Here is a 24049-nt window from a genome sequence, read left to right on the forward strand (position 1 = left end):
CAGCGAGAGCTCTGGTGTATCCTTCATTGAAATCCCTCTTCCTGTTCAACTCTGCTTTTCTTACGTAAGGCCTTAATGCCGTAATGGGTCTTGGCCTTTCGACTTGAGATGTGTGCTGCCCGTGGCTTGCTTTCTGTGCTTGTTTCTTAGAAAGCACTGCAAAGTGAAGCGCGTTGGAAGAACCTTGGGTAGTTTCCGGCGGCGTGAGGAACTCTGGGTTGGCTGTTGTAGTGGTCGGAGTAGGCAGCGCCGCCTGCGTTGGAGGCTGCTGAGAATATGTAGGAAAGGCTTGTGCTTGAGGAGGAACGAGAAAGGGAAGCGATGCTTCCGAGCGGGTACTGCGGCTGTGGTGGTCCTCGGGCGCCGCGTCTCCTTCCTCCGTCGTCTCTTCTTTTCCTTGCTTCGTGTGGCATCCGGTGAGAAGGAGGAAATGGGCCAGCAGGCGGATAGTTGTAAGGCAAGGATCTTACGTTGCGGAGGCCAAAGGTTTGTCTGAGTGTCCAGGAGGAGTCCACAAGCCTTATGGAGGCGAGCCCGCTGATGTAGTTATTAAGCCCCTGTTGAGGATGAGGAGACTTGAGGAGATGATAGAATGAGAGGGTGGTTTGGTTTGGAAGGGACCTCAAGTGCCGTCCGCTTCCAAGCAACCCCCTTTCCGTGGGCAGCGCCGCCTTCCACTAGAGCGGGTTGCCCAACGCCCCCTCCAGCCTGACGTTAGAGGCTTCCGGTGTTGGGGCGTCCTGAGTTTGTGTGGGTGACCTTTTCCTGTGCCCCACCGCCCCTCAGAGGACAAAGTCTCTTGCTAACGTCCAGTGTGAGCCTCCTCTCTTTTAGTTGCGAGCCGTTGCCCCCTGTCCTGCCATTGCAGTCCGCGTTTATGGGGCCCACTGCAGGTGTCCCGTAGGCCCCCTTGGTGTCACGGAATGGCTTGGGTTGGAAGGGGCCTCGGAGGTCACGTCGTTCCCACTCACTGCCGAGGGCGCGGTTGCCAACCGCAAGACTCAAGCCGTAGAGCAAGCTTCCCAGTGCTGCATCCAGCCTGGCCTGGAACACCTCCGGTACTGGGGGATATTCAGAATCTCTCTGGGCATCGTGTGCCAGTGCCTCACGTCCGTCTTCCCCTGGCGTCTGATCTTAAACTCTTTTATTTTAAAGCCGTGTCCTATTGCTATCTTCCCGTGTGAAAAGTTGATTTTCCTCCTGTTTATAACGTCCCTGTAAGTACTGGCAGGCTGCAACGTGGTCACCCTGGTGTTTTGTCTTCTGCGGACCGCACAGGCACAGTTCCGTCAGCTTGTCTTTGCAGGAGTAGCGCTCCAGCCCTCTGATGGTCCCTGTGGCCCTGCGCTGGCCTCTCACCAAAATCTCGCCAGCTTTCCTGAGCTGGGGCCCCAGACCTGGAGGCATTACTCCAGCTGGGGTGTCACGAGGGCAGAGCAGAGCGGGGGTGGGGGACAGTCGCCTCCCTCTCCCTGCTGGCCACTCCTCTTGGTGCAGACCAGTACGCGGTCGGCCTTGGGGGCTGCAGGTGCAAACTGCTAGCTCATGTTAAGTTTTTTGTCTACCAGGACCCCTACATCCTTCTTGGCAGGGCTGCCCTCAAGGAGTTGTTCTCCCATGCTGCCTGCGTATCTTGGCGTTGTCCCCGCCCAAGTACAGCGCCTTGTACTTGACTTTGTTGAACGTCCTTGGGTTTACATGGGCCCAGGTGGGTTTGAATTTGTCAAAGTCCCTTTGGATGGCATCCCTTCCTTCTGCCGTATCAGCTGCCGCGCTCAGCTTGATGCGCGAAGCCTGCAAACTAGCTGAGGGTGCAGTGGATCCCATCACCTGTGTTGCTGTTGAAGATGTTGAAGAGCAGTGGCCCCAAGACGCACCTTGGGGGACGCCACTTGTGTCCGGCCTCCACCTGAGCGTAGAGCCTTGATCGCAGCCCTCGGGCCGCGAGCGTGCAACCAATTCCTCATCCACCGAATAGCTGCACCTTTTGAACCCCCGTCTCCGCAATTTATGACGTGGGTGAGGTGCAAACCTTGCAGGAATTCCTTACCGATGGCATCGGTTGCCTTCTCTTTGGGCACCGATGCAGTCGCTCCATCGCAGGAGGCCACTGGGATAGCCAGGCACTAGCACTATAGATGTGCCCCCGTTGAAGCCGTGCGGGCAGTCTCGGATCACCTGCTGGTCCCTCTGTTTTCCTGGCACTTCTGCTCGGTGATCTTCGTAGGCCTAGAGGCGAGGCTGTCCGGCCAGGATCTCCCCGCGTCTTCCTGCCTGCCTTTTTAAAGACGGGGAGTGATGTTTCCCTTCTTGCAGTCACCGGGGACTTTGCCTGACAGCCGTGACTTTTTTGGTTGGACGGAGAGCTGCTTTGCAACCAGTTGAGGAGCGGAAGGACGAGCGAGTTGATCTGCCACCCTCCTCAAAACTCCTTCCGCTTGATGTCGTATGGTAGGGAATACCCCTTTGGGCCAGTTGGAGTCGGCTGTCCTAATTCTGCTCCCCCTCAGCTCCTTGGGCCTTTTGCTGAGAATGGCCTTGGCTCTGTGCAGCACCGCTTAGCAGCAAGAGTAGGCGTTGGTGTGTTAGCAGCGTTGTTTTTCTCCTAGAACCAAAACACCGCATCGTATCAGGCGCTCTGAAGAAAACAGTTCTAGTCCGAGCCTGTGAAACTAAGACACAGCGGTACTGAAATCCATGCTGTGCCAGCGTTCTCCAGCCCGAGGTGAGGCGGAGTGGTTGCCAAGAAGGTGCCCCGTCATGGTGGAGTAAGATGACTGTAGCTTCCCGTGTCTTAGCTCTGCTGTCTCCTTCCTTCTCCCTACCTTTGTCTGCTCTGCTTCCCCTAAGAAGCTGAAGCTTGTGGGTTTCTCTGTGTGGGGTGATGTTTGACAGGATTTGCGTGAAGAGTCAAGTACTGCAGTGATACGCCGCCTTTGCGTTCTTGCTCACCGTACTCAAGGCTCGAGTTAACTGTAGGGCTACTTTTGCCCGTCCCCGCGGTACCGCTGTGGCCGTCAGGCTGCCGTGCTGAAAGTGATAATCAGCTTCTTGCTTTGGCTTTGTTAGTCAAAGCGGGCCGGTCCTGCTGCCGCAGGTGTCCCTGCTTTGTCTGCTTTTTGTGGTGAACTCGTGGATCTCCCTGGACCTGCAGGGTTTACAGAAGAAGTGAGCGGGTACCAGAGTTTTCAGAGCTGTGTGTGAGAATCCCAGGGTTGGTTGCCCCCGGAAGGGGCTCCTGTGATTGAGCGAAAGGAGGCAGTCGCAGGCAGTTTTGGAAAGGAGAGCTTTATTTTGTCTGAATAAATAGAAGAATAAATAGACGAATAAATAGCCGTTTGTATAAATAGTTGAATAAATAGATAACTAGGAAGAGGGTGGGAGGTGCGCTTGGGGCTAGGTGCGCGTGTTGCCCACGAGGTCGTGGATGTGCAGGAACCAGGTGCGAGCTCGTAGGCGGACGTGGTCCCAGGCGCAGGCGCTGTAATCGTTGTCGTGGAGGAAGGTGTGGAGGCAGCTGAAGTGTTTGTTGATGGTGAGGTGAAGGTTGCGAGGCCATCGCGTGCGGGAGCGCGTGTCGCTGCGCGCCAAGCAGTGTTCGAGGTGCTGGGTGTACCGCTGGATGTGGTTGAGGAGGCTTTGGCGTTGGCTGTCGACCCAGTGGGCTGGAGTGCTGGGTCCGCTGAGTATTTTGAAGAGGTGCTGGAGGATGTCGTGGGTGGTTTTGTCGGCTTGCCGGGCGTTGCTGGTGTCCAGGATGGTGTCGTTGAAGGAGCATGGCGCGCTGTGCTGTGGGCACGGCTGGGGTGGGCTGGGAGCCATGTCCCGGAGGAGCTGGAGGCTGTCGCGAGAGAAGGTGGCATCCTGGGGGCGAAGGTGGTTGCAGGCGGTGGCGGCGAGAGCTTTCACAAGGAGCGTGAGCAGCAGGATGCTGTAGCCCGGTGGGTGCTGTGGGCTTGCAGGCACAGCCATGGTGGGACTCTGGTTGTGGTGGGCAGGAGCCTGGTGGGGCTGGGTGGTGGCAGTGGTGTGTGTGCTGCCGCGGTGCCGGCTTTATGTGGTGTGTCATCTTTCCCTTCGTCGCTTTCCTGTTGCCGAGAGATTTTGTCTGCGGCTTTCACTTTTGGCTGCTGGTTTTTGTGGTCTGGGAGCAAATGGCTTGGGTGTGCGTGGGGCTGTTGGTGGAGATCCTGGTCCGGCGGTGTGTTTTGGGTGGCTGGCTGCAAGGGTTGGAAGGGGGATGTGAAAGTGGTGGGGCGGAATCTTCTGGGTCAGCTGTTCTGCAGATATCTGTTTTCATCCTTTCCCTTAGGGCTGCAGCGAGAGCTCTGGTGTATCCTTCATTGAAATCCCTCTTCCTGTTCAACTCTGCTTTTCTTACGTAAGGCCTTAATGCCGTAATGGGTCTTGGCCTTTCGACTTGAGATGTGTGCTGCCCGTGGCTTGCTTTCTGTGCTTGTTTCTTAGAAAGCACTGCAAAGTGAAGCGCGTTGGAAGAACCTTGGGTAGTTTCCGGCGGCGTGAGGAACTCTGGGTTGGCTGTTGTAGTGGTCGGAGTAGGCAGCGCCGCCTGCGTTGGAGGCTGCTGAGAATATGTAGGAAAGGCTTGTGCTTGAGGAGGAACGAGAAAGGGAAGCGATGCTTCCGAGCGGGTACTGCGGCTGTGGTGGTCCTCGGGCGCCGCGTCTCCTTCCTCCGTCGTCTCTTCTTTTCCTTGCTTCGTGTGGCATCCGGTGAGAAGGAGGAAATGGGCCAGCAGGCGGATAGTTGTAAGGCAAGGATCTTACGTTGCGGAGGCCAAAGGTTTGTCTGAGTGTCCAGGAGGAGTCCACAAGCCTTATGGAGGCGAGCCCGCTGATGTAGTTATTAAGCCCCTGTTGAGGATGAGGAGACTTGAGGAGATGATAGAATGAGAGGGTGGTTTGGTTTGGAAGGGACCTCAAGTGCCGTCCGCTTCCAAGCAACCCCCTTTCCGTGGGCAGCGCCGCCTTCCACTAGAGCGGGTTGCCCAACGCCCCCTCCAGCCTGACGTTAGAGGCTTCCGGTGTTGGGGCGTCCTGAGTTTGTGTGGGTGACCTTTTCCTGTGCCCCACCGCCCCTCAGAGGACAAAGTCTCTTGCTAACGTCCAGTGTGAGCCTCCTCTCTTTTAGTTGCGAGCCGTTGCCCCCTGTCCTGCCATTGCAGTCCGCGTTTATGGGGCCCACTGCAGGTGTCCCGTAGGCCCCCTTGGTGTCACGGAATGGCTTGGGTTGGAAGGGGCCTCGGAGGTCACGTCGTTCCCACTCACTGCCGAGGGCGCGGTTGCCAACCGCAAGACTCAAGCCGTAGAGCAAGCTTCCCAGTGCTGCATCCAGCCTGGCCTGGAACACCTCCGGTACTGGGGGATATCCAGAATCTCTCTGGGCATCGTGTGCCAGTGCCTCACGACCGTCTTCCCCTGGCGTCTGATCTTAAACTCTTTTATTTTAAAGCCGTGTCCTATTGCTATCTTCCCGTGTGAAAAGTTGATTTTCCTCCTGTTTATAACGTCCCTGTAAGTACTGGCAGGCTGCAACGTGGTCACCCTGGTGTTTTGTCTTCTGCGGACCGCACAGGCACAGTTCCGTCAGCTTGTCTTTGCAGGAGTAGCGCTCCAGCCCTCTGATGGTCCCTGTGGCCCTGCGCTGGCCTCTCACCAAAATCTCGCCAGCTTTCCTGAGCTGGGGCCCCAGACCTGGAGGCATTACTCCAGCTGGGGTGTCACGAGGGCAGAGCAGAGCGGGGGTGGGGGACAGTCGCCTCCCTCTCCCTGCTGGCCACTCCTCTTGGTGCAGACCAGTACGCGGTCGGCCTTGGGGGCTGCAGGTGCAAACTGCTAGCTCATGTTAAGTTTTTTGTCTACCAGGACCCCTACATCCTTCTTGGCAGGGCTGCCCTCAAGGAGTTGTTCTCCCATGCTGCCTGCGTATCTTGGCGTTGTCCCCGCCCAAGTACAGCGCCTTGTACTTGACTTTGTTGAACGTCCTTGGGTTTACATGGGCCCAGGTGGGTTTGAATTTGTCAAAGTCCCTTTGGATGGCATCCCTTCCTTCTGCCGTATCAGCTGCCGCGCTCAGCTTGATGCGCGAAGCCTGCAAACTAGCTGAGGGTGCAGTGGATCCCATCACCTGTGTTGCTGTTGAAGATGTTGAAGAGCAGTGGCCCCAAGACGCACCTTGGGGGACGCCACTTGTGTCCGGCCTCCACCTGAGCGTAGAGCCTTGATCGCAGCCCTCGGGCCGCGAGCGTGCAACCAATTCCTCATCCACCGAATAGCTGCACCTTTTGAACCCCCGTCTCCGCAATTTATGACGTGGGTGAGGTGCAAACCTTGCAGGAATTCCTTACCGATGGCATCGGTTGCCTTCTCTTTGGGCACCGATGCAGTCGCTCCATCGCAGGAGGCCACTGGGATAGCCAGGCACTAGCACTATAGATGTGCCCCCGTTGAAGCCGTGCGGGCAGTCTCGGATCACCTGCTGGTCCCTCTGTTTTCCTGGCACTTCTGCTCGGTGATCTTCGTAGGCCTAGAGGCGAGGCTGTCCGGCCAGGATCTCCCCGCGTCTTCCTGCCTGCCTTTTTAAAGACGGGGAGTGATGTTTCCCTTCTTGCAGTCACCGGGGACTTTGCCTGACAGCCGTGACTTTTTTGGTTGGACGGAGAGCTGCTTTGCAACCAGTTGAGGAGCGGAAGGACGAGCGAGTTGATCTGCCACCCTCCTCAAAACTCCTTCCGCTTGATGTCGTATGGTAGGGAATACCCCTTTGGGCCAGTTGGAGTCGGCTGTCCTAATTCTGCTCCCCCTCAGCTCCTTGGGCCTTTTGCTGAGAATGGCCTTGGCTCTGTGCAGCACCGCTTAGCAGCAAGAGTAGGCGTTGGTGTGTTAGCAGCGTTGTTTTTCTCCTAGAACCAAAACACCGCATCGTATCAGGCGCTCTGAAGAAAACAGTTCTAGTCCGAGCCTGTGAAACTAAGACACAGCGGTACTGAAATCCATGCTGTGCCAGCGTTCTCCAGCCCGAGGTGAGGCGGAGTGGTTGCCAAGAAGGTGCCCCGTCATGGTGGAGTAAGATGACTGTAGCTTCCCGTGTCTTAGCTCTGCTGTCTCCTTCCTTCTCCCTACCTTTGTCTGCTCTGCTTCCCCTAAGAAGCTGAAGCTTGTGGGTTTCTCTGTGTGGGGTGATGTTTGACAGGATTTGCGTGAAGAGTCAAGTACTGCAGTGATACGCCGCCTTTGCGTTCTTGCTCACCGTACTCAAGGCTCGAGTTAACTGTAGGGCTACTTTTGCCCGTCCCCGCGGTACCGCTGTGGCCGTCAGGCTGCCGTGCTGAAAGTGATAATCAGCTTCTTGCTTTGGCTTTGTTAGTCAAAGCGGGCCGGTCCTGCTGCCGCAGGTGTCCCTGCTTTGTCTGCTTTTTGTGGTGAACTCGTGGATCTCCCTGGACCTGCAGGGTTTACAGAAGAAGTGAGCGGGTACCAGAGTTTTCAGAGCTGTGTGTGAGAATCCCAGGGTTGGTTGCCCCTGGAAGGGGCTCCTGTGATTGAGCGAAAGGAGGCAGTCGCAGGCAGTTTTGGAAAGGAGAGCTTTATTTTGTCTGAATAAATAGAAGAATAAATAGACGAATAAATAGCCGTTTGTATAAATAGTTGAATAAATAGATAACTAGGAAGAGGGTGGGAGGTGCGCTTGGGGCTAGGTGCGCGTGTTGCCCACGAGGTCGTGGATGTGCAGGAACCAGGTGCGAGCTCGTAGGCGGACGTGGTCCCAGGCGCAGGCGCTGTAATCGTTGTCGTGGAGGAAGGTGTGGAGGCAGCTGAAGTGTTTGTTGATGGTGAGGTGAAGGTTGCGAGGCCATCGCGTGCGGGAGCGCGTGTCGCTGCGCGCCAAGCAGTGCTCGAGGTGCTGGGTGTACCGCTGGATGTGGTTGAGGAGGCTTTGGCGTTGGCTGTCGACCCAGTGGGCTGGAGTGCTGGGTCCGCTGAGTATTTTGAAGAGGTGCTGGAGGATGTCGTGGGTGGTTTTGTCGGCTTGCCGGGCGTTGCTGGTGTCCAGGATGGTGTCGTTGAAGGAGCATGGCGCGCTGTGCTGTGGGCATGGCTGGGGTGGGCTGGGAGCCATGTCCCGGAGGAGCTGGAGGCTGTCGCGAGAGAAGGTGGCATCCTGGGGGCGAAGGTGGTTGCAGGCGGTGGCGGCGAGAGCTTTCACAAGGAGCGTGAGCAGCAGGATGCTGTAGCCCGGTGGGTGCTGTGGGCTTGCAGGCACAGCCATGGTGGGACTCTGGTTGTGGTGGGCAGGAGCCTGGTGGGGCTGGGTGGTGGCAGTGGTGTGTGTGCTGCCGCGGTGCCGGCTTTATGTGGTGTGTCATCTTTCCCTTCGTCGCTTTCCTGTTGCCGAGAGATTTTGTCTGTGGCTTTCACTTTTGGCTGCTGGTTTTTGTGGTCTGGGAGCAAATGGCTTGGGTGTGCGTGGGGCTGTTGGTGGAGATCCTGGTCCGGCGGTGTGTTTTGGGTGGCTGGCTGCAAGGGTTGGAAGGGGGATGTGAAAGTGGTGGGGCGGAATCTTCTGGGTCAGCTGTTCTGCAGATATCTGTTTTCATCCTTTCCCTTAGGGCTGCAGCGAGAGCTCTGGTGTATCCTTCATTGAAATCCCTCTTCCTGTTCAACTCTGCTTTTCTTACGTAAGGCCTTAATGCCGTAATGGGTCTTGGCCTTTCGACTTGAGATGTGTGCTGCCCGTGGCTTGCTTTCTGTGCTTGTTTCTTAGAAAGCACTGCAAAGTGAAGCGCGTTGGAAGAACCTTGGGTAGTTTCCGGCGGCGTGAGGAACTCTGGGTTGGCTGTTGTAGTGGTCGGAGTAGGCAGCGCCGCCTGCGTTGGAGGCTGCTGAGAATATGTAGGAAAGGCTTGTGCTTGAGGAGGAACGAGAAAGGGAAGCGATGCTTCCGAGCGGGTACTGCGGCTGTGGTGGTCCTCGGGCGCCGCGTCTCCTTCCTCCGTCGTCTCTTCTTTTCCTTGCTTCGTGTGGCATCCGGTGAGAAGGAGGAAATGGGCCAGCAGGCGGATAGTTGTAAGGCAAGGATCTTACGTTGCGGAGGCCAAAGGTTTGTCTGAGTGTCCAGGAGGAGTCCACAAGCCTTATGGAGGCGAGCCCGCTGATGTAGTTATTAAGCCCCTGTTGAGGATGAGGAGACTTGAGGAGATGATAGAATGAGAGGGTGGTTTGGTTTGGAAGGGACCTCAAGTGCCGTCCGCTTCCAAGCAACCCCCTTTCCGTGGGCAGCGCCGCCTTCCACTAGAGCGGGTTGCCCAACGCCCCCTCCAGCCTGACGTTAGAGGCTTCCGGTGTTGGGGCGTCCTGAGTTTGTGTGGGTGACCTTTTCCTGTGCCCCACCGCCCCTCAGAGGACAAAGTCTCTTGCTAACGTCCAGTGTGAGCCTCCTCTCTTTTAGTTGCGAGCCGTTGCCCCCTGTCCTGCCATTGCAGTCCGCGTTTATGGGGCCCACTGCAGGTGTCCCGTAGGCCCCCTTGGTGTCACGGAATGGCTTGGGTTGGAAGGGGCCTCGGAGGTCACGTCGTTCCCACTCACTGCCGAGGGCGCGGTTGCCAACCGCAAGACTCAAGCCGTAGAGCAAGCTTCCCAGTGCTGCATCCAGCCTGGCCTGGAACACCTCCGGTACTGGGGGATATTCAGAATCTCTCTGGGCATCGTGTGCCAGTGCCTCACGTCCGTCTTCCCCTGGCGTCTGATCTTAAACTCTTTTATTTTAAAGCCGTGTCCTATTGCTATCTTCCCGTGTGAAAAGTTGATTTTCCTCCTGTTTATAACATCCCTGTAAGTACTGGCAGGCTGCAACGTGGTCACCCTGGTGTTTTGTCTTCTGCGGACCGCACAGGCACAGTTCCGTCAGCTTGTCTTTGCAGGAGTAGCGCTCCAGCCCTCTGATGGTCCCTGTGGCCCTGCGCTGGCCTCTCACCAAAATCTCGCCAGCTTTCCTGAGCTGGGGCCCCAGACCTGGAGGCATTACTCCAGCTGGGGTGTCACGAGGGCAGAGCAGAGTGGGGGTGGGGGACAGTCGCCTCCCTCTCCCTGCTGGCCACTCCTCTTGGTGCAGACCAGTACGCGGTCGGCCTTGGGGGCTGCAGGTGCAAACTGCTAGCTCATGTTAAGTTTTTTGTCTACCAGGACCCCTACATCCTTCTTGGCAGGGCTGCCCTCAAGGAGTTGTTCTCCCATGCTGCCTGCGTATCTTGGCGTTGTCCCCGCCCAAGTACAGCGCCTTGTACTTGACTTTGTTGAACGTCCTTGGGTTTACATGGGCCCAGGTGGGTTTGAATTTGTCAAAGTCCCTTTGGATGGCATCCCTTCCTTCTGCCGTATCAGCTGCCGCACTCAGCTTGATGCGCGAAGCCTGCAAACTAGCTGAGGGTGCAGTGGATCCCATCACCTGTGTTGCTGTTGAAGATGTTGAAGAGCAGTGGCCCCAAGACGCACCTTGGGGGACGCCACTTGTGTCCGGCCTCCACCTGAGCGTAGAGCCTTGATCGCAGCCCTCGGGCCGCGAGCGTGCAACCAATTCCTCATCCACCGAATAGCTGCACCTTTTGAACCCCCGTCTCCGCAATTTATGACGTGGGTGAGGTGCAAACCTTGCAGGAATTCCTTACCGATGGCATCGGTTGCCTTCTCTTTGGGCACCGATGCAGTCGCTCCATCGCAGGAGGCCACTGGGATAGCCAGGCACTAGCACTATAGATGTGCCCCCGTTGAAGCCGTGCGGGCAGTCTCGGATCACCTGCTGGTCCCTCTGTTTTCCTGGCACTTCTGCTCGGTGATCTTCGTAGGCCTAGAGGCGAGGCTGTCCGGCCAGGATCTCCCCGCGTCTTCCTGCCTGCCTTTTTAAAGACGGGGAGTGATGTTTCCCTTCTTGCAGTCACCGGGGACTTTGCCTGACAGCCGTGACTTTTTTGGTTGGACGGAGAGCTGCTTTGCAACCAGTTGAGGAGCGGAAGGACGAGCGAGTTGATCTGCCACCCTCCTCAAAACTCCTTCCGCTTGATGTCGTATGGTAGGGAATACCCCTTTGGGCCAGTTGGAGTCGGCTGTCCTAATTCTGCTCCCCCTCAGCTCCTTGGGCCTTTTGCTGAGAATGGCCTTGGCTCTGTGCAGCACCGCTTAGCAGCAAGAGTAGGCGTTGGTGTGTTAGCAGCGTTGTTTTTCTCCTAGAACCAAAACACCGCATCGTATCAGGCGCTCTGAAGAAAACAGTTCTAGTCCGAGCCTGTGAAACTAAGACACAGCGGTACTGAAATCCATGCTGTGCCAGCGTTCTCCAGCCCGAGGTGAGGCGGAGTGGTTGCCAAGAAGGTGCCCCGTCATGGTGGAGTAAGATGACAGTAGCTTCCCGTGTCTTAGCTCTGCTGTCTCCTTCCTTCTCCCTACCTTTGTCTGCTCTGCTTCCCCTAAGAAGCTGAAGCTTGTGGGTTTCTCTGTGTGGGGTGATGTTTGACAGGATTTGCGTGAAGAGTCAAGTACTGCAGTGATACGCCGCCTTTGCGTTCTTGCTCACCGTACTCAAGGCTCGAGTTAACTGTAGGGCTACTTTTGCCCGTCCCCGCGGTACCGCTGTGGCCGTCAGGCTGCCGTGCTGAAAGTGATAATCAGCTTCTTGCTTTGGCTTTGTTAGTCAAAGCGGGCCGGTCCTGCTGCCGCAGGTGTCCCTGCTTTGTCTGCTTTTTGTGGTGAACTCGTGGATCTCCCTGGACCTGCAGGGTTTACAGAAGAAGTGAGCGGGTACCAGAGTTTTCAGAGCTGTGTGTGAGAATCCCAGGGTTGGTTGCCCCCGGAAGGGGCTCCTGTGATTGAGCGAAAGGAGGCAGTCGCAGGCAGTTTTGGAAAGGAGAGCTTTATTTTGTCTGAATAAATAGAAGAATAAATAGACGAATAAATAGCCGTTTGTATAAATAGTTGAATAAATAGATAACTAGGAAGAGGGTGGGAGGTGCGCTTGGGGCTAGGTGCGCGTGTTGCCCACGAGGTCGTGGATGTGCAGGAACCAGGTGCGAGCTCGTAGGCGGACGTGGTCCCAGGCGCAGGCGCTGTAATCGTTGTCGTGGAGGAAGGTGTGGAGGCAGCTGAAGTGTTTGTTGATGGTGAGGTGAAGGTTGCGAGGCCATCGCGTGCGGGAGCGCGTGTCGCTGCGCGCCAAGCAGTGCTCGAGGTGCTGGGTGTACCGCTGGATGTGGTTGAGGAGGCTTTGGCGTTGGCTGTCGACCCAGTGGGCTGGAGTGCTGGGTCCGCTGAGTATTTTGAAGAGGTGCTGGAGGATGTCGTGGGTGGTTTTGTCGGCTTGCCGGGCGTTGCTGGTGTCCAGGATGGTGTCGTTGAAGGAGCATGGCGCGCTGTGCTGTGGGCACGGCTGGGGTGGGCTGGGAGCCATGTCCCGGAGGAGCTGGAGGCTGTCGCGAGAGAAGGTGGCATCCTGGGGGCGAAGGTGGTTGCAGGCGGTGGCGGCGAGAGCTTTCACAAGGAGCGTGAGCAGCAGGATGCTGTAGCCCGGTGGGTGCTGTGGGCTTGCAGGCACAGCCATGGTGGGACTCTGGTTGTGGTGGGCAGGAGCCTGGTGGGGCTGGGTGGTGGCAGTGGTGTGTGTGCTGCCGCGGTGCCGGCTTTATGTGGTTTGTCATCTTTCCCTTCGTCGCTTTCCTGTTGCCGAGAGATTTTGTCTGCGGCTTTCACTTTTGGCTGCTGGTTTTTGTGGTCTGGGAGCAAATGGCTTGGGTGTGCGTGGGGCTGTTGGTGGAGATCCTGGTCCGGCGGTGTGTTTTGGGTGGCTGGCTGCAAGGGTTGGAAGGGGGATGTGAAAGTGGTGGGGCGGAATCTTCTGGGTCAGCTGTTCTGCAGATATCTGTTTTCATCCTTTCCCTTAGGGCTGCAGCGAGAGCTCTGGTGTATCCTTCATTGAAATCCCTCTTCCTGTTCAACTCTGCTTTTCTTACGTAAGGCCTTAATGCCGTAATGGGTCTTGGCCTTTCGACTTGAGATGTGTGCTGCCCGTGGCTTGCTTTCTGTGCTTGTTTCTTAGAAAGCACTGCAAAGTGAAGCGCGTTGGAAGAACCTTGGGTAGTTTCCGGCGGCGTGAGGAACTCTGGGTTGGCTGTTGTAGTGGTCGGAGTAGGCAGCGCCGCCTGCGTTGGAGGCTGCTGAGAATATGTAGGAAAGGCATGTGCTTGAGGAGGAACGAGAAAGGGAAGCGATGCTTCCGAGCGGGTACTGCGGCTGTGGTGGTCCTCGGGCGCCGCGTCTCCTTCCTCCGTCGTCTCTTCTTTTCCTTGCTTCGTGTGGCATCCGGTGAGAAGGAGGAAATGGGCCAGCAGGCGGATAGTTGTAAGGCAAGGATCTTACGTTGCGGAGGCCAAAGGTTTGTCTGAGTGTCCAGGAGGAGTCCACAAGCCTTATGGAGGCGAGCCCGCTGATGTAGTTATTAAGCCCCTGTTGAGGATGAGGAGACTTGAGGAGATGATAGAATGAGAGGGTGGTTTGGTTTGGAAGGGACCTCAAGTGCCGTCCGCTTCCAAGCAACCCCCTTTCCGTGGGCAGCGCCGCCTTCCACTAGAGCGGGTTGCCCAACGCCCCCTCCAGCCTGACGTTAGAGGCTTCCGGTGTTGGGGCGTCCTGAGTTTGTGTGGGTGACCTTTTCCTGTGCCCCACCGCCCCTCAGAGGACAAAGTCTCTTGCTAACGTCCAGTGTGAGCCTCCTCTCTTTTAGTTGCGAGCCGTTGCCCCCTGTCCTGCCATTGCAGTCCGCGTTTATGGGGCCCACTGCAGGTGTCCCGTAGGCCCCCTTGGTGTCACGGAATGGCTTGGGTTGGAAGGGGCCTCGGAGGTCACGTCGTTCCCACTCACTGCCGAGGGCGCGGTTGCCAACCGCAAGACTCAAGCCGTAGAGCAAGCTTCCCAGTGCTGCATCCAGCCTGGCCTGGAACACCTCCGGTACTGGGGGATATCCAGAATCTCTCTGGGCATCGTGTGCCAGTGCCTCACGACCGTCTTCCCCTGGCGTCTGATCTTAAACTCTTTTATTTTAAAGCCGTGTCCTATTGCTATCTTCCCGTGTGAAAAGTTGATTTTCCTCCTGTTTATAACGTCCCTGTAAGTACTGGCAGGCTGCAACGTGGTCACCCTGGTGCTTTGTCTTCTGCGGACCGCACAGGCACAGTTCCGTCAGCTTGTCTTTGCAGGAGTAGCGCTCCAGCCCTCTGATGGTCCCTGTGGCCCTGCGCTGGCCTCTCACCAAAATCTCGCCAGCTTTCCTGAGCTGGGGCCCCGGACCTGGAGGCATTACTCCAGCTGGGGTGTCACGAGGGCAGAGCAGAGCGGGGGTGGGGGACAGTCGCCTCCCTCTCCCTGCTGGCCACTCCTCTTGGTGCAGACCAGTACGCGGTCGGCCTTGGGGGCTGCAGGTGCAAACTGCTAGCTCATGTTAAGTTTTTTGTCTACCAGGACCCCTACATCCTTCTTGGCAGGGCTGCCCTCAAGGAGTTGTTCTCCCATGCTGCCTGCGTATCTTGGCGTTGTCCCCGCCCAAGTACAGCGCCTTGCACTTGACTTTGTTGAACGTCCTTGGGTTTACATGGGCCCAGGTGGGTTTGAATTTGTCAAAGTCCCTTTGGATGGCATCCCTTCCTTCTGCCGTATCAGCTGCCGCGCTCAGCTTGATGCGCGAAGCCTGCAAACTAGCTGAGGGTGCAGTGGATCCCATCACCTGTGTTGCTGTTGAAGATGTTGAAGAGCAGTGGCCCCAAGACGCACCTTGGGGGACGCCACTTGTGTCCGGCCTCCACCTGAGCGTAGAGCCTTGATCGCAGCCCTCGGGCCGCGAGCGTGCAACCAATTCCTCATCCACCGAATAGCTGCACCTTTTGAACCCCCGTCTCCGCAATTTATGACGTGGGTGAGGTGCAAACCTTGCAGGAATTCCTTACCGATGGCATCGGTTGCCTTCTCTTTGGGCACCGATGCAGTCGCTCCATCGCAGGAGGCCACTGGGATAGCCAGGCACTAGCACTATAGGTGTGCCCCCGTTGAAGCCGTGCGGGCAGTCTCGGATCACCTGCTGGTCCCTCTGTTTTCCTGGCACTTCTGCTCGGTGATCTTCGTAGGCCTAGAGGCGAGGCTGTCCGGCCAGGATCTCCCCGCGTCTTCCTGCCTGCCTTTTTAAAGACGGGGAGTGATGTTTCCCTTCTTGCAGTCACCGGGGACTTTGCCTGACAGCCGTGACTTTTTTGGTTGGACGGAGAGCTGCTTTGCAACCAGTTGAGGAGCGGAAGGACGAGCGAGTTGATCTGCCACCCTCCTCAAAACTCCTTCCGCTTGATGTCGTATGGTAGGGAATACCCCTTTGGGCCAGTTGGAGTCGGCTGTCCTAATTCTGCTCCCCCTCAGCTCCTTGGGCCTTTTGCTGAGAATGGCCTTGGCTCTGTGCAGCACCGCTTAGCAGCAAGAGTAGGCGTTGGTGTGTTAGCAGCGTTGTTTTTCTCCTAGAACCAAAGCACCGCATCGTATCAGGCGCTCTGAAGAAAACAGTTCTAGTCCGAGCCTGTGAAACTAAGACACAGCGGTACTGAAATCCATGCTGTGCCAGCGTTCTCCAGCCTGAGGTGAGGCGGAGTGGTTGCCAAGAAGGTGCCCCGTCATGGTGGAGTAAGATGACAGTAGCTTCCCGTGTCTTAGCTCTGCTGTCTCCTTCCTTCTCCCTACCTTTGTCTGCTCTGCTTCCCCTAAGAAGCTGAAGCTTGTGGGTTTCTCTGTGTGGGGTGATGTTTGACAGGATTTGCGTGAAGAGTCAAGTACTGCAGTGATACGCCGCCTTTGCGTTCTTGCTCACCGTACTCAAGGCTCGAGTTAACTGTAGGGCTACTTTTGCCCGTCCCCGCGGTACCGCTGTGGCCGTCAGGCTGCCGTGCTGAAAGTGATAATCAGCTTCTTGCTTCGGCTTTGTTAGTCAAAGCGGGCCGGTCCTGCTGCCGCAGGTGTCCCTGCTTTGTCTGCTTTTTGTGGTGAACTCGTGGATCTCCCTGGACCTTCAGGGTTTACAGAAGAAGTGAGCGGGTACCAGAGTTTTCAGAGCTGTGTGTGAGAATCCCAGGGTTGGTTGCCCCCGGAAGGGGCTCCTGTGATTGAGCGAAAGGAGGCAGTCGCAGGCAGTTTTGGAAAGGAGAGCTTTATTTTGTCTGAATAAATAGAAGAATAAATAGACGAATAAATAGCCGTTTGTATAAATAGTTGAATAAATAGATAACTAGGAAGAGGGTGGGAGGTGCGCTTGGGGCTAGGTGCGCGTGTTGCCCACGAGGTCGTGGATGTGCAGGAACCAGGTGCGAGCTCGTAGGCGGACGTGGTCCCAGGCGCAGGCGCTGTAATCGTTGTCGTGGAGGAAGGTGTGGAGGCAGCTGAAGTGTTTGTTGATGGTGAGGTGAAGGTTGCGAGGCCATCGCGTGCGGGAGCGCGTGTCGCTGCGCGCCAAGCAGTGCTCGAGGTGCTGGGTGTACCGCTGGATGTGGTTGAGGAGGCTTTGGCGTTGGCTGTCGACCCAGTGGGCTGGAGTGCTGGGTCCGCTGAGTATTTTGAAGAGGTGCTGGAGGATGTCGTGGGTGGTTTTGTCGGCTTGCCGGGCGTTGCTGGTGTCCAGGATGGTGTCGTTGAAGGAGCATGGCGCGCTGTGCTGTGGGCACGGCTGGGGTGGGCTGGGAGCCATGTCCCGGAGGAGCTGGAGGCTGTCGCGAGAGAAGGTGGCATCCTGGGGGCGAAGGTGGTTGCAGGCGGTGGCGGCGAGAGCTTTCACAAGGAGCGTGAGCAGCAGGATGCTGTAGCCCGGTGGGTGCTGTGGGCTTGCAGGCACAGCCATGGTGGGACTCTGGTTGTGGTGGGCAGGAGCCTGGTGGGGCTGGGTGGTGGCAGTGGTGTGTGTGCTGCCGCGGTGCCGGCTTTATGTGGCTTGTCATCTTTCCCTTCGTCGCTTTCCTGTTGCCGAGAGATTTTGTCTGCGGCTTTCACTTTTGGCTGCTGGTTTTTGTGGTCTGGGAGCAAATGGCTTGGGTGTGCGTGGGGCTGTTGGTGGAGATCCTGGTCCGGCGGTGTGTTTTGGGTGGCTGGCTGCAAGGGTTGGAAGGGGGATGTGAAAGTGGTGGGGCGGAATCTTCTGGGTCAGCTGTTCTGCAGATATCTGTTTTCATCCTTTCCCTTAGGGCTGCAGCGAGAGCTCTGGTGTATCCTTCATTGAAATCCCTCTTCCTGTTCAACTCTGCTTTTCTTACGTAAGGCCTTAATGCCGTAATGGGTCTTGGCCTTTCGACTTGAGATGTGTGCTGCCCGTGGCTTGCTTTCTGTGCTTGTTTCTTAGAAAGCACTGCAAAGTGAAGCGCGTTGGAAGAACCTTGGGTAGTTTCCGGCGGCGTGAGGAACTCTGGGTTGGCTGTTGTAGTGGTCGGAGTAGGCAGCGCCGCCTGCGTTGGAGGCTGCTGAGAATATGTAGGAAAGGCTTGTGCTTGAGGAGGAACGAGAAAGGGAAGCGATGCTTCCGAGCGGGTACTGCGGCTGTGGTGGTCCTCGGGCGCCGCGTCTCCTTCCTCCGTCGTCTCTTCTTTTCCTTGCTTCGTGTGGCATCCGGTGAGAAGGAGGAAATGGGCCAGCAGGCGGATAGTTGTAAGGCAAGGATCTTACGTTGCGGAGGCCAAAGGTTTGTCTGAGTGTCCAGGAGGAGTCCACAAGCCTTATGGAGGCGAGCCCGCTGATGTAGTTATTAAGCCCCTGTTGAGGATGAGGAGACTTGAGGAGATGATAGAATGAGAGGGTGGTTTGGTTTGGAAGGGACCTCAAGTGCCGTCCGCTTCCAAGCAACCCCCTTTCCGTGGGCAGCGCCGCCTTCCACTAGAGCGGGTTGCCCAACGCCCCCTCCAGCCTGACGTTAGAGGCTTCCGGTGTTGGGGCGTCCTGAGTTTGTGTGGGTGACCTTTTCCTGTGCCCCACCGCCCCTCAGAGGACAAAGTCTCTTGCTAACGTCCAGTGTGAGCCTCCTCTCTTTTAGTTGCGAGCCGTTGCCCCCTGTCCTGCCATTGCAGTCCGCGTTTATGGGGCCCACTGCAGGTGTCCCGTAGGCCCCCTTTGTGTCACGGAATGGCTTGGGTTGGAAGGGGCCTCGGAGGTCACGTCGTTCCCACTCACTGCCGAGGGCGCGGTTGCCAACCGCAAGACTCAAGCCGTAGAGCAAGCTTCCCAGTGCTGCATCCAGCCTGGCCTGGAACACCTCCGGTACTGGGGGATATCCAGAATCTCTCTGGGCATCGTGTGCCAGTGCCTCACGTCCGTCTTCCCCTGGCGTCTGATCTTAAACTCTTTTATTTTAAAGCCGTGTCCTATTGCTATCTTCCCGTGTGAAAAGTTGATTTTCCTCCTGTTTATAACGTCCCTGTAAGTACTGGCAGGCTGCAACGTGGTCACCCTGGTGCTTTGTCTTCTGCGGACCGCACAGGCACAGTTCCGTCAGCTTGTCTTTGCAGGAGTAGCGCTCCAGCCCTCTGATGGTCCCTGTGGCCCTGCGCTGGCCTCTCACCAAAATCTTGCCAGCTTTCCTGAGCTGGGGCCCCAGACCTGGAGGCATTACTCCAGCTGGGGTGTCACGAGGGCAGAGCAGAGCGGGGGTGGGGGACAGTCACCTCCCTCTCCCTGCTGGCCACTCCTCTTGGTGCAGACCAGTACGCGGTCGGCCTTGGGGGCTGCAGGTGCAAACTGCTAGCTCATGTTAAGTTTTTTGTCTACCAGGACCCCTACATCCTTCTTGGCAGGGCTGCCCTCAAGGAGTTGTTCTCCCATGCTGCCTGCGTATCTTGGCGTTGTCCCCGCCCAAGTACAGCGCCTTGCACTTGACTTTGTTGAACGTCCTTGGGTTTACATGGGCCCAGGTGGGTTTGAATTTGTCAAAGTCCCTTTGGATGGCATCCCTTCCTTCTGCCGTATCAGCTGCCGCGCTCAGCTTGATGCGCGAAGCCTGCAAACTAGCTGAGGGTGCAGTGGATCCCATCACCTGTGTTGCTGTTGAAGGTGTTGAAGAGCAGTGGCCCCAAGACGCACCTTGGGGGACGCCACTTGTGTCCGGCCTCCACCTGAGCGTAGAGCCTTGATCGCAGCCCTCGGGCCGCGAGCGTGCAACCAACTCCTCATCCACCGAATAGCTGCGCCTTTTGAACCCCCGTCTCCGCAATTTATGACGTGGGTGAGGTGCAAACCTTGCAGGAATTCCTTACCGATGGCATCGGTTGCCTTCTCTTTGGGCACCGATGCAGTCGCTCCATCGCAGGAGGCCACTGGGATAGCCAGGCACTAGCACTATAGATGTGCCCCCGTTGAAGCCGTGCGGGCAGTCTCGGATCACCTGCTGGTCCCTCTGTTTTCCTGGCACTTCTGCTCGGTGATCTTCGTAGGCCTAGAGGCGAGGCTGTCCGGCCAGGATCTCCCCGCGTCTTCCTGCCTGCCTTTTTAAAGACGGGGAGTGATGTTTCCCTTCTTGCAGTCACCGGGGACTTTGCCTGACAGCCGTGACTTTTTTGGTTGGACGGAGAGCTGCTTTGCAACCAGTTGAGGAGCGGAAGGACGAGCGAGTTGATCTGCCACCCTCCTCAAAACTCCTTCCGCTTGATGTCGTATGGTAGGGAATACCCCTTTGGGCCAGTTGGAGTCGGCTGTCCTAATTCTGCTCCCCCTCAGCTCCTTGGGCCTTTTGCTGAGAATGGCCTTGGCTCTGTGCAGCACCGCTTAGCAGCAAGAGTAGGCGTTGGTGTGTTAGCAGCGTTGTTTTTCTCCTAGAACCAAAACACCGCATCGTATCAGGCGCTCTGAAGAAAACAGTTCTAGTCCGAGCCTGTGAAACTAAGACACAGCGGTACTGAAATCCATGCTGTGCCAGCGTTCTCCAGCCCGAGGTGAGGCGGAGTGGTTGCCAAGAAGGTGCCCCGTCATGGTGGAGTAAGATGACTGTAGCTTCCCGTGTCTTAGCTCTGCTGTCTCCTTCCTTCTCCCTACCTTTGTCTGCTCTGCTTCCCCTAAGAAGCTGAAGCTTGTGGGTTTCTCTGTGTGGGGTGATGTTTGACAGGATTTGCGTGAAGAGTCAAGTACTGCAGTGATACGCCGCCTTTGCGTTCTTGCTCACCGTACTCAAGGCTCGAGTTAACTGTAGGGCTACTTTTGCCCGTCCCCGCGGTACCGCTGTGGCCGTCAGGCTGCCGTGCTGAAAGTGGTAATCAGCTTCTTGCTTTGGCTTTGTTAGTCAAAGCGGGCCGGTCCTGCTGCCGCAGGTGTCCCTGCTTTGTCTGCTTTTTGTGGTGAACTCGTGGATCTCCCTGGACCTGCAGGGTTTACAGAAGAAGTGAGCGGGTACCAGAGTTTTCAGAGCTGTGTGTGAGAATCCCAGGGTTGGTTGCCCCCGGAAGGGGCTCCTGTGATTGAGCGAAAGGAGGCAGTCGCAGGCAGTTTTGGAAAGGAGAGCTTTATTTTGTCTGAATAAATAGAAGAATAAATAGACGAATAAATAGCCGTTTGTATAAATAGTTGAATAAATAGATAACTAGGAAGAGGGTGGGAGGTGCGCTTGGGGCTAGGTGCGCGTGTTGCCCACGAGGTCGTGGATGTGCAGGAACCAGGTGCGAGCTCGTAGGCGGACGTGGTCCCAGGCGCAGGCGCTGTAATCGTTGTCGTGGAGGAAGGTGTGGAGGCAGCTGAAGTGTTTGTTGATGGTGAGGTGAAGGTTGCGAGGCCATCGCGTGCGGGAGCGCGTGTCGCTGCGCGCCAAGCAGTGCTCGAGGTGCTGGGTGTACCGCTGGATGTGGTTGAGGAGGCTTTGGCGTTGGCTGTCGACCCAGTGGGCTGGAGTGCTGGGTCCGCTGAGTATTTTGAAGAGGTGCTGGAGGATGTCGTGGGTGGTTTTGTCGGCTTGCCGGGCGTTGCTGGTGTCCAGGATGGTGTCGTTGAAGGAGCATGGCGCGCTGTGCTGTGGGCACGGCTGGGGTGGGCTGGGAGCCATGTCCCGGAGGAGCTGGAGGCTGTCGCGAGAGAAGGTGGCATCCTGGGGGCGAAGGTGGTTGCAGGCGGTGGCGGCGAGAGCTTTCACAAGGAGCGTGAGCAGCAGGATGCTGTAGCCCGGTGGGTGCTGTGGGCTTGCAGGCACAGCCATGGTGGGACTCTGGTTGTGGTGGGCAGGAGCCTGGTGGGGCTGGGTGGTGGCAGTGGTGTGTGTGCTGCCGCGGTGCCGGCTTTATGTGGTTTGTCATCTTTCCCTTCGTCGCTTTCCTGTTGCCGAGAGATTTTGTCTGCGGCTTTCACTTTTGGCTGCTGGTTTTTGTGGTCTGGGAGCAAATGGCTTGGGTGTGCGTGGGGCTGTTGGTGGAGATCCTGGTCCGGCGGTGTGTTTTGGGTGGCTGGCTGCAAGGGTTGGAAGGGGGATGTGAAAGTGGTGGGGCGGAATCTTCTGGGTCAGCTGTTCTGCAGATATCTGTTTTCATCCTTTCCCTTAGGGCTGCAGCGAGAGCTCTGGTGTATCCTTCATTGAAATCCCTCTTCCTGTTCAACTCTGCTTTTCTTACGTAAGGCCTTAATGCCGTAATGGGTCTTGGCCTTTCGACTTGAGATGTGTGCTGCCCGTGGCTTGCTTTCTGTGCTTGTTTCTTAGAAAGCACTGCAAAGTGAAGCGCGTTGGAAGAACCTTGGGTAGTTTCCGGCGGCGTGAGGAGCTCTGGGTTGGCTGTTGTAGTGGTCGGAGTAGGCAGCGCCGCCTGCGTTGGAGGCTGCTGAGAATATGTAGGAAAGGCTTGTGCTTGAGGAGGAACGAGAAAGGGAAGCGATGCTTCCGAGCGGGTACTGCGGCTGTGGTGGTCCTCGGGCGCCGCGTCTCCTTCCTCCGTCGTCTCTTCTTTTCCTTGCTTCGTGTGGCATCCGGTGAGAAGGAGGAAATGGGCCAGCAGGCGGATAGTTGTAAGGCAAGGATCTTACGTTGCGGAGGCCAAAGGTTTGTCTGAGTGTCCAGGAGGAGTCCACAAGCCTTATGGAGGCGAGCCCGCTGATGTAGTTATTAAGCCCCTGTTGAGGATGAGGAGACTTGAGGAGATGATAGAATGAGAGGGTGGTTTGGTTTGGAAGGGACCTCAAGTGCCGTCCGCTTCCAAGCAACCCCCTTTCCGTGGGCAGCGCCGCCTTCCACTAGAGCGGGTTGCCCAACGCCCCCTCCAGCCTGACGTTAGAGGCTTCCGGTGTTGGGGCGTCCTGAGTTTGTGTGGGTGACCTTTTCCTGTGCCCCACCGCCCCTCAGAGGACAAAGTCTCTTGCTAACGTCCAGTGTGAGCCTCCTCTCTTTTAGTTGCGAGCCGTTGCCCCCTGTCCTGCCATTGCAGTCCGCGTTTATGGGGCCCACTGCAGGTGTCCCGTAGGCCCCCTTGGTGTCACGGAATGGCTTGGGTTGGAAGGGGCCTCGGAGGTCACGTCGTTCCCACTCACTGCCGAGGGCGCGGTTGCCAACCGCAAGACTCAAGCCGTAGAGCAAGCTTCCCAGTGCTGCATCCAGCCTGGCCTGGAACACCTCCGGTACTGGGGGATATCCAGAATCTCTCTGGGCATCGTGTGCCAGTGCCTCACGTCCGTCTTCCCCTGGCGTCTGATCTTAAACTCTTTTATTTTAAAGCCGTGTCCTATTGCTATCTTCCCGTGTGAAAAGTTGATTTTCCTCCTGTTTATAACGTCCCTGTAAGTACTGGCAGGCTGCAACGTGGTCACCCTGGTGCTTTGTCTTCTGCGGACCGCACAGGCACAGTTCCGTCAGCTTGTCTTTGCAGGAGTAGCGCTCCAGCCCTCTGATGGTCCCTGTGGCCCTGCGCTGGCCTCTCACCAAAATCTCGCCAGCTTTCCTGAGCTGGGGCCCCAGACCTGGAGGCATTACTCCAGCTGGGGTGTCACGAGGGCAGAGCAGAGCGGGGGTGGGGGACAGTCGCCTCCCTCTCCCTGCTGGCCACTCCTCTTGGTGCAGACCAGTACGCGGTCGGCCTTGGGGGCTGCAGGTGCAAACTGCTAGCTCATGTTAAGTTTTTTGTCTACCAGGACCCCTACATCCTTCTTGGCAGGGCTGCCCTCAAGGAGTTGTTCTCCCATGCTGCCTGCGTATCTTGGCGTTGTCCCCGCCCAAGTACAGCGCCTTGCACTTGACTTTGTTGAACGTCCTTGGGTTTACATGGGCCCAGGTGGGTTTGAATTTGTCAAAGTCCCTTTGGATGGCATCCCTTCCTTCTGCCGTATCAGCTGCCGCGCTCAGCTTGATGCGCGAAGCCTGCAAACTAGCTGAGGGTGCAGTGGATCCCATCACCTATGTTGCTGTTGAAGATGTTGAAGAGCAGTGGCCCCAAGACGCACCTTGGGGGACACCACTTGTGTCCGGCCTCCACCCTGGCGTAGAGCCTTGATCGCAGCCCTCGGGCCGCGAGCGTGCAACCAATTCCTCATCCACCGAATAGCTGCACCTTTTGAACCCCCGTCTCCGCAATTTATGACGTGGGTGAGGTGCAAACCTTGCAGGAATTCCTTACCGATGGCATCGGTTGCCTTCTCTTTGGGCACCGATGCAGTCGCTCCATCGCAGGAGGCCACTGGGATAGCCAGGCACTAGCACTATAGGTGTGCCCCCGTTGAAGCCGTGCGGGCAGTCTCGGATCACCTGCTGGTCCCTCTGTTTTCCTGGCACTTCTGCTCGGTGATCTTCGTAGGCCTAGAGGCGAGGCTGTCCGGCCAGGATCTCCCCGCGTCTTCCTGCCTGCCTTTTTAAAGACGGGGAGTGATGTTTCCCTTCTTGCAGTCACCGGGGACTTTGCCTGACAGCCGTGACTTTTTTGGTTGGACGGAGAGCTGCTTTGCAACCAGTTGAGGAGCGGAAGGACGAGCGAGTTGATCTGCCACCCTCCTCAAAACTCCTTCCGCTTGATGTCGTATGGTAGGGAATACCC

General features: G+C 57.0%; 6 protein-coding genes across 7 annotated transcripts in view; 1 reads left to right on the forward strand and 5 right to left on the reverse strand.

Moving 5' to 3' along the window:
• UBAP2 (ubiquitin associated protein 2) overlaps positions 1-24049 on the forward strand; it is a gene marked incomplete at its 5' end in the record, with an annotated part of 202718 nt that overhangs the window by 99795 nt on the left and 78874 nt on the right. The gene's annotated exons all lie outside the window — the stretch shown is intronic.
• LOC306957410 (interferon) lies at positions 3397-3972 on the reverse strand (the record flags this gene model as incomplete). The annotated part of the gene is made up of 1 exon (XM_079548855.1): positions 3397-3972. The coding sequence occupies one exon, from the start codon at positions 3970-3972 to the stop codon at positions 3397-3399; it is 576 nt and encodes a 191-aa protein (XP_079404981.1).
• Positions 7714-8289, reverse strand: LOC306957411 (interferon; the record flags this gene model as incomplete). Its single annotated transcript, XM_079548856.1, has 1 exon — positions 7714-8289. One exon carries the CDS (start codon positions 8287-8289, stop codon positions 7714-7716), a length of 576 nt encoding a protein of 191 aa, XP_079404982.1.
• Positions 12031-12606, reverse strand: LOC306957412 (interferon; the record flags this gene model as incomplete). The annotated part of the gene is made up of 1 exon (XM_079548857.1): positions 12031-12606. The coding sequence occupies one exon, from the start codon at positions 12604-12606 to the stop codon at positions 12031-12033; it is 576 nt and encodes a 191-aa protein (XP_079404983.1).
• On the reverse strand, positions 16348-16923 carry LOC306957414 (interferon; the record flags this gene model as incomplete). Its single annotated transcript, XM_079548859.1, has 1 exon — positions 16348-16923. The coding sequence occupies one exon, from the start codon at positions 16921-16923 to the stop codon at positions 16348-16350; it is 576 nt and encodes a 191-aa protein (XP_079404985.1).
• LOC306957415 (interferon) lies at positions 20665-21240 on the reverse strand (the record flags this gene model as incomplete). Its single annotated transcript, XM_079548860.1, has 1 exon — positions 20665-21240. One exon carries the CDS (start codon positions 21238-21240, stop codon positions 20665-20667), a length of 576 nt encoding a protein of 191 aa, XP_079404986.1.

Source organism: Tetrao urogallus (assembly GCF_951394365.1).
Source record: "Tetrao urogallus genome assembly, chromosome: Z".
NCBI lineage: Eukaryota > Metazoa > Chordata > Aves > Galliformes > Phasianidae > Tetrao > Tetrao urogallus.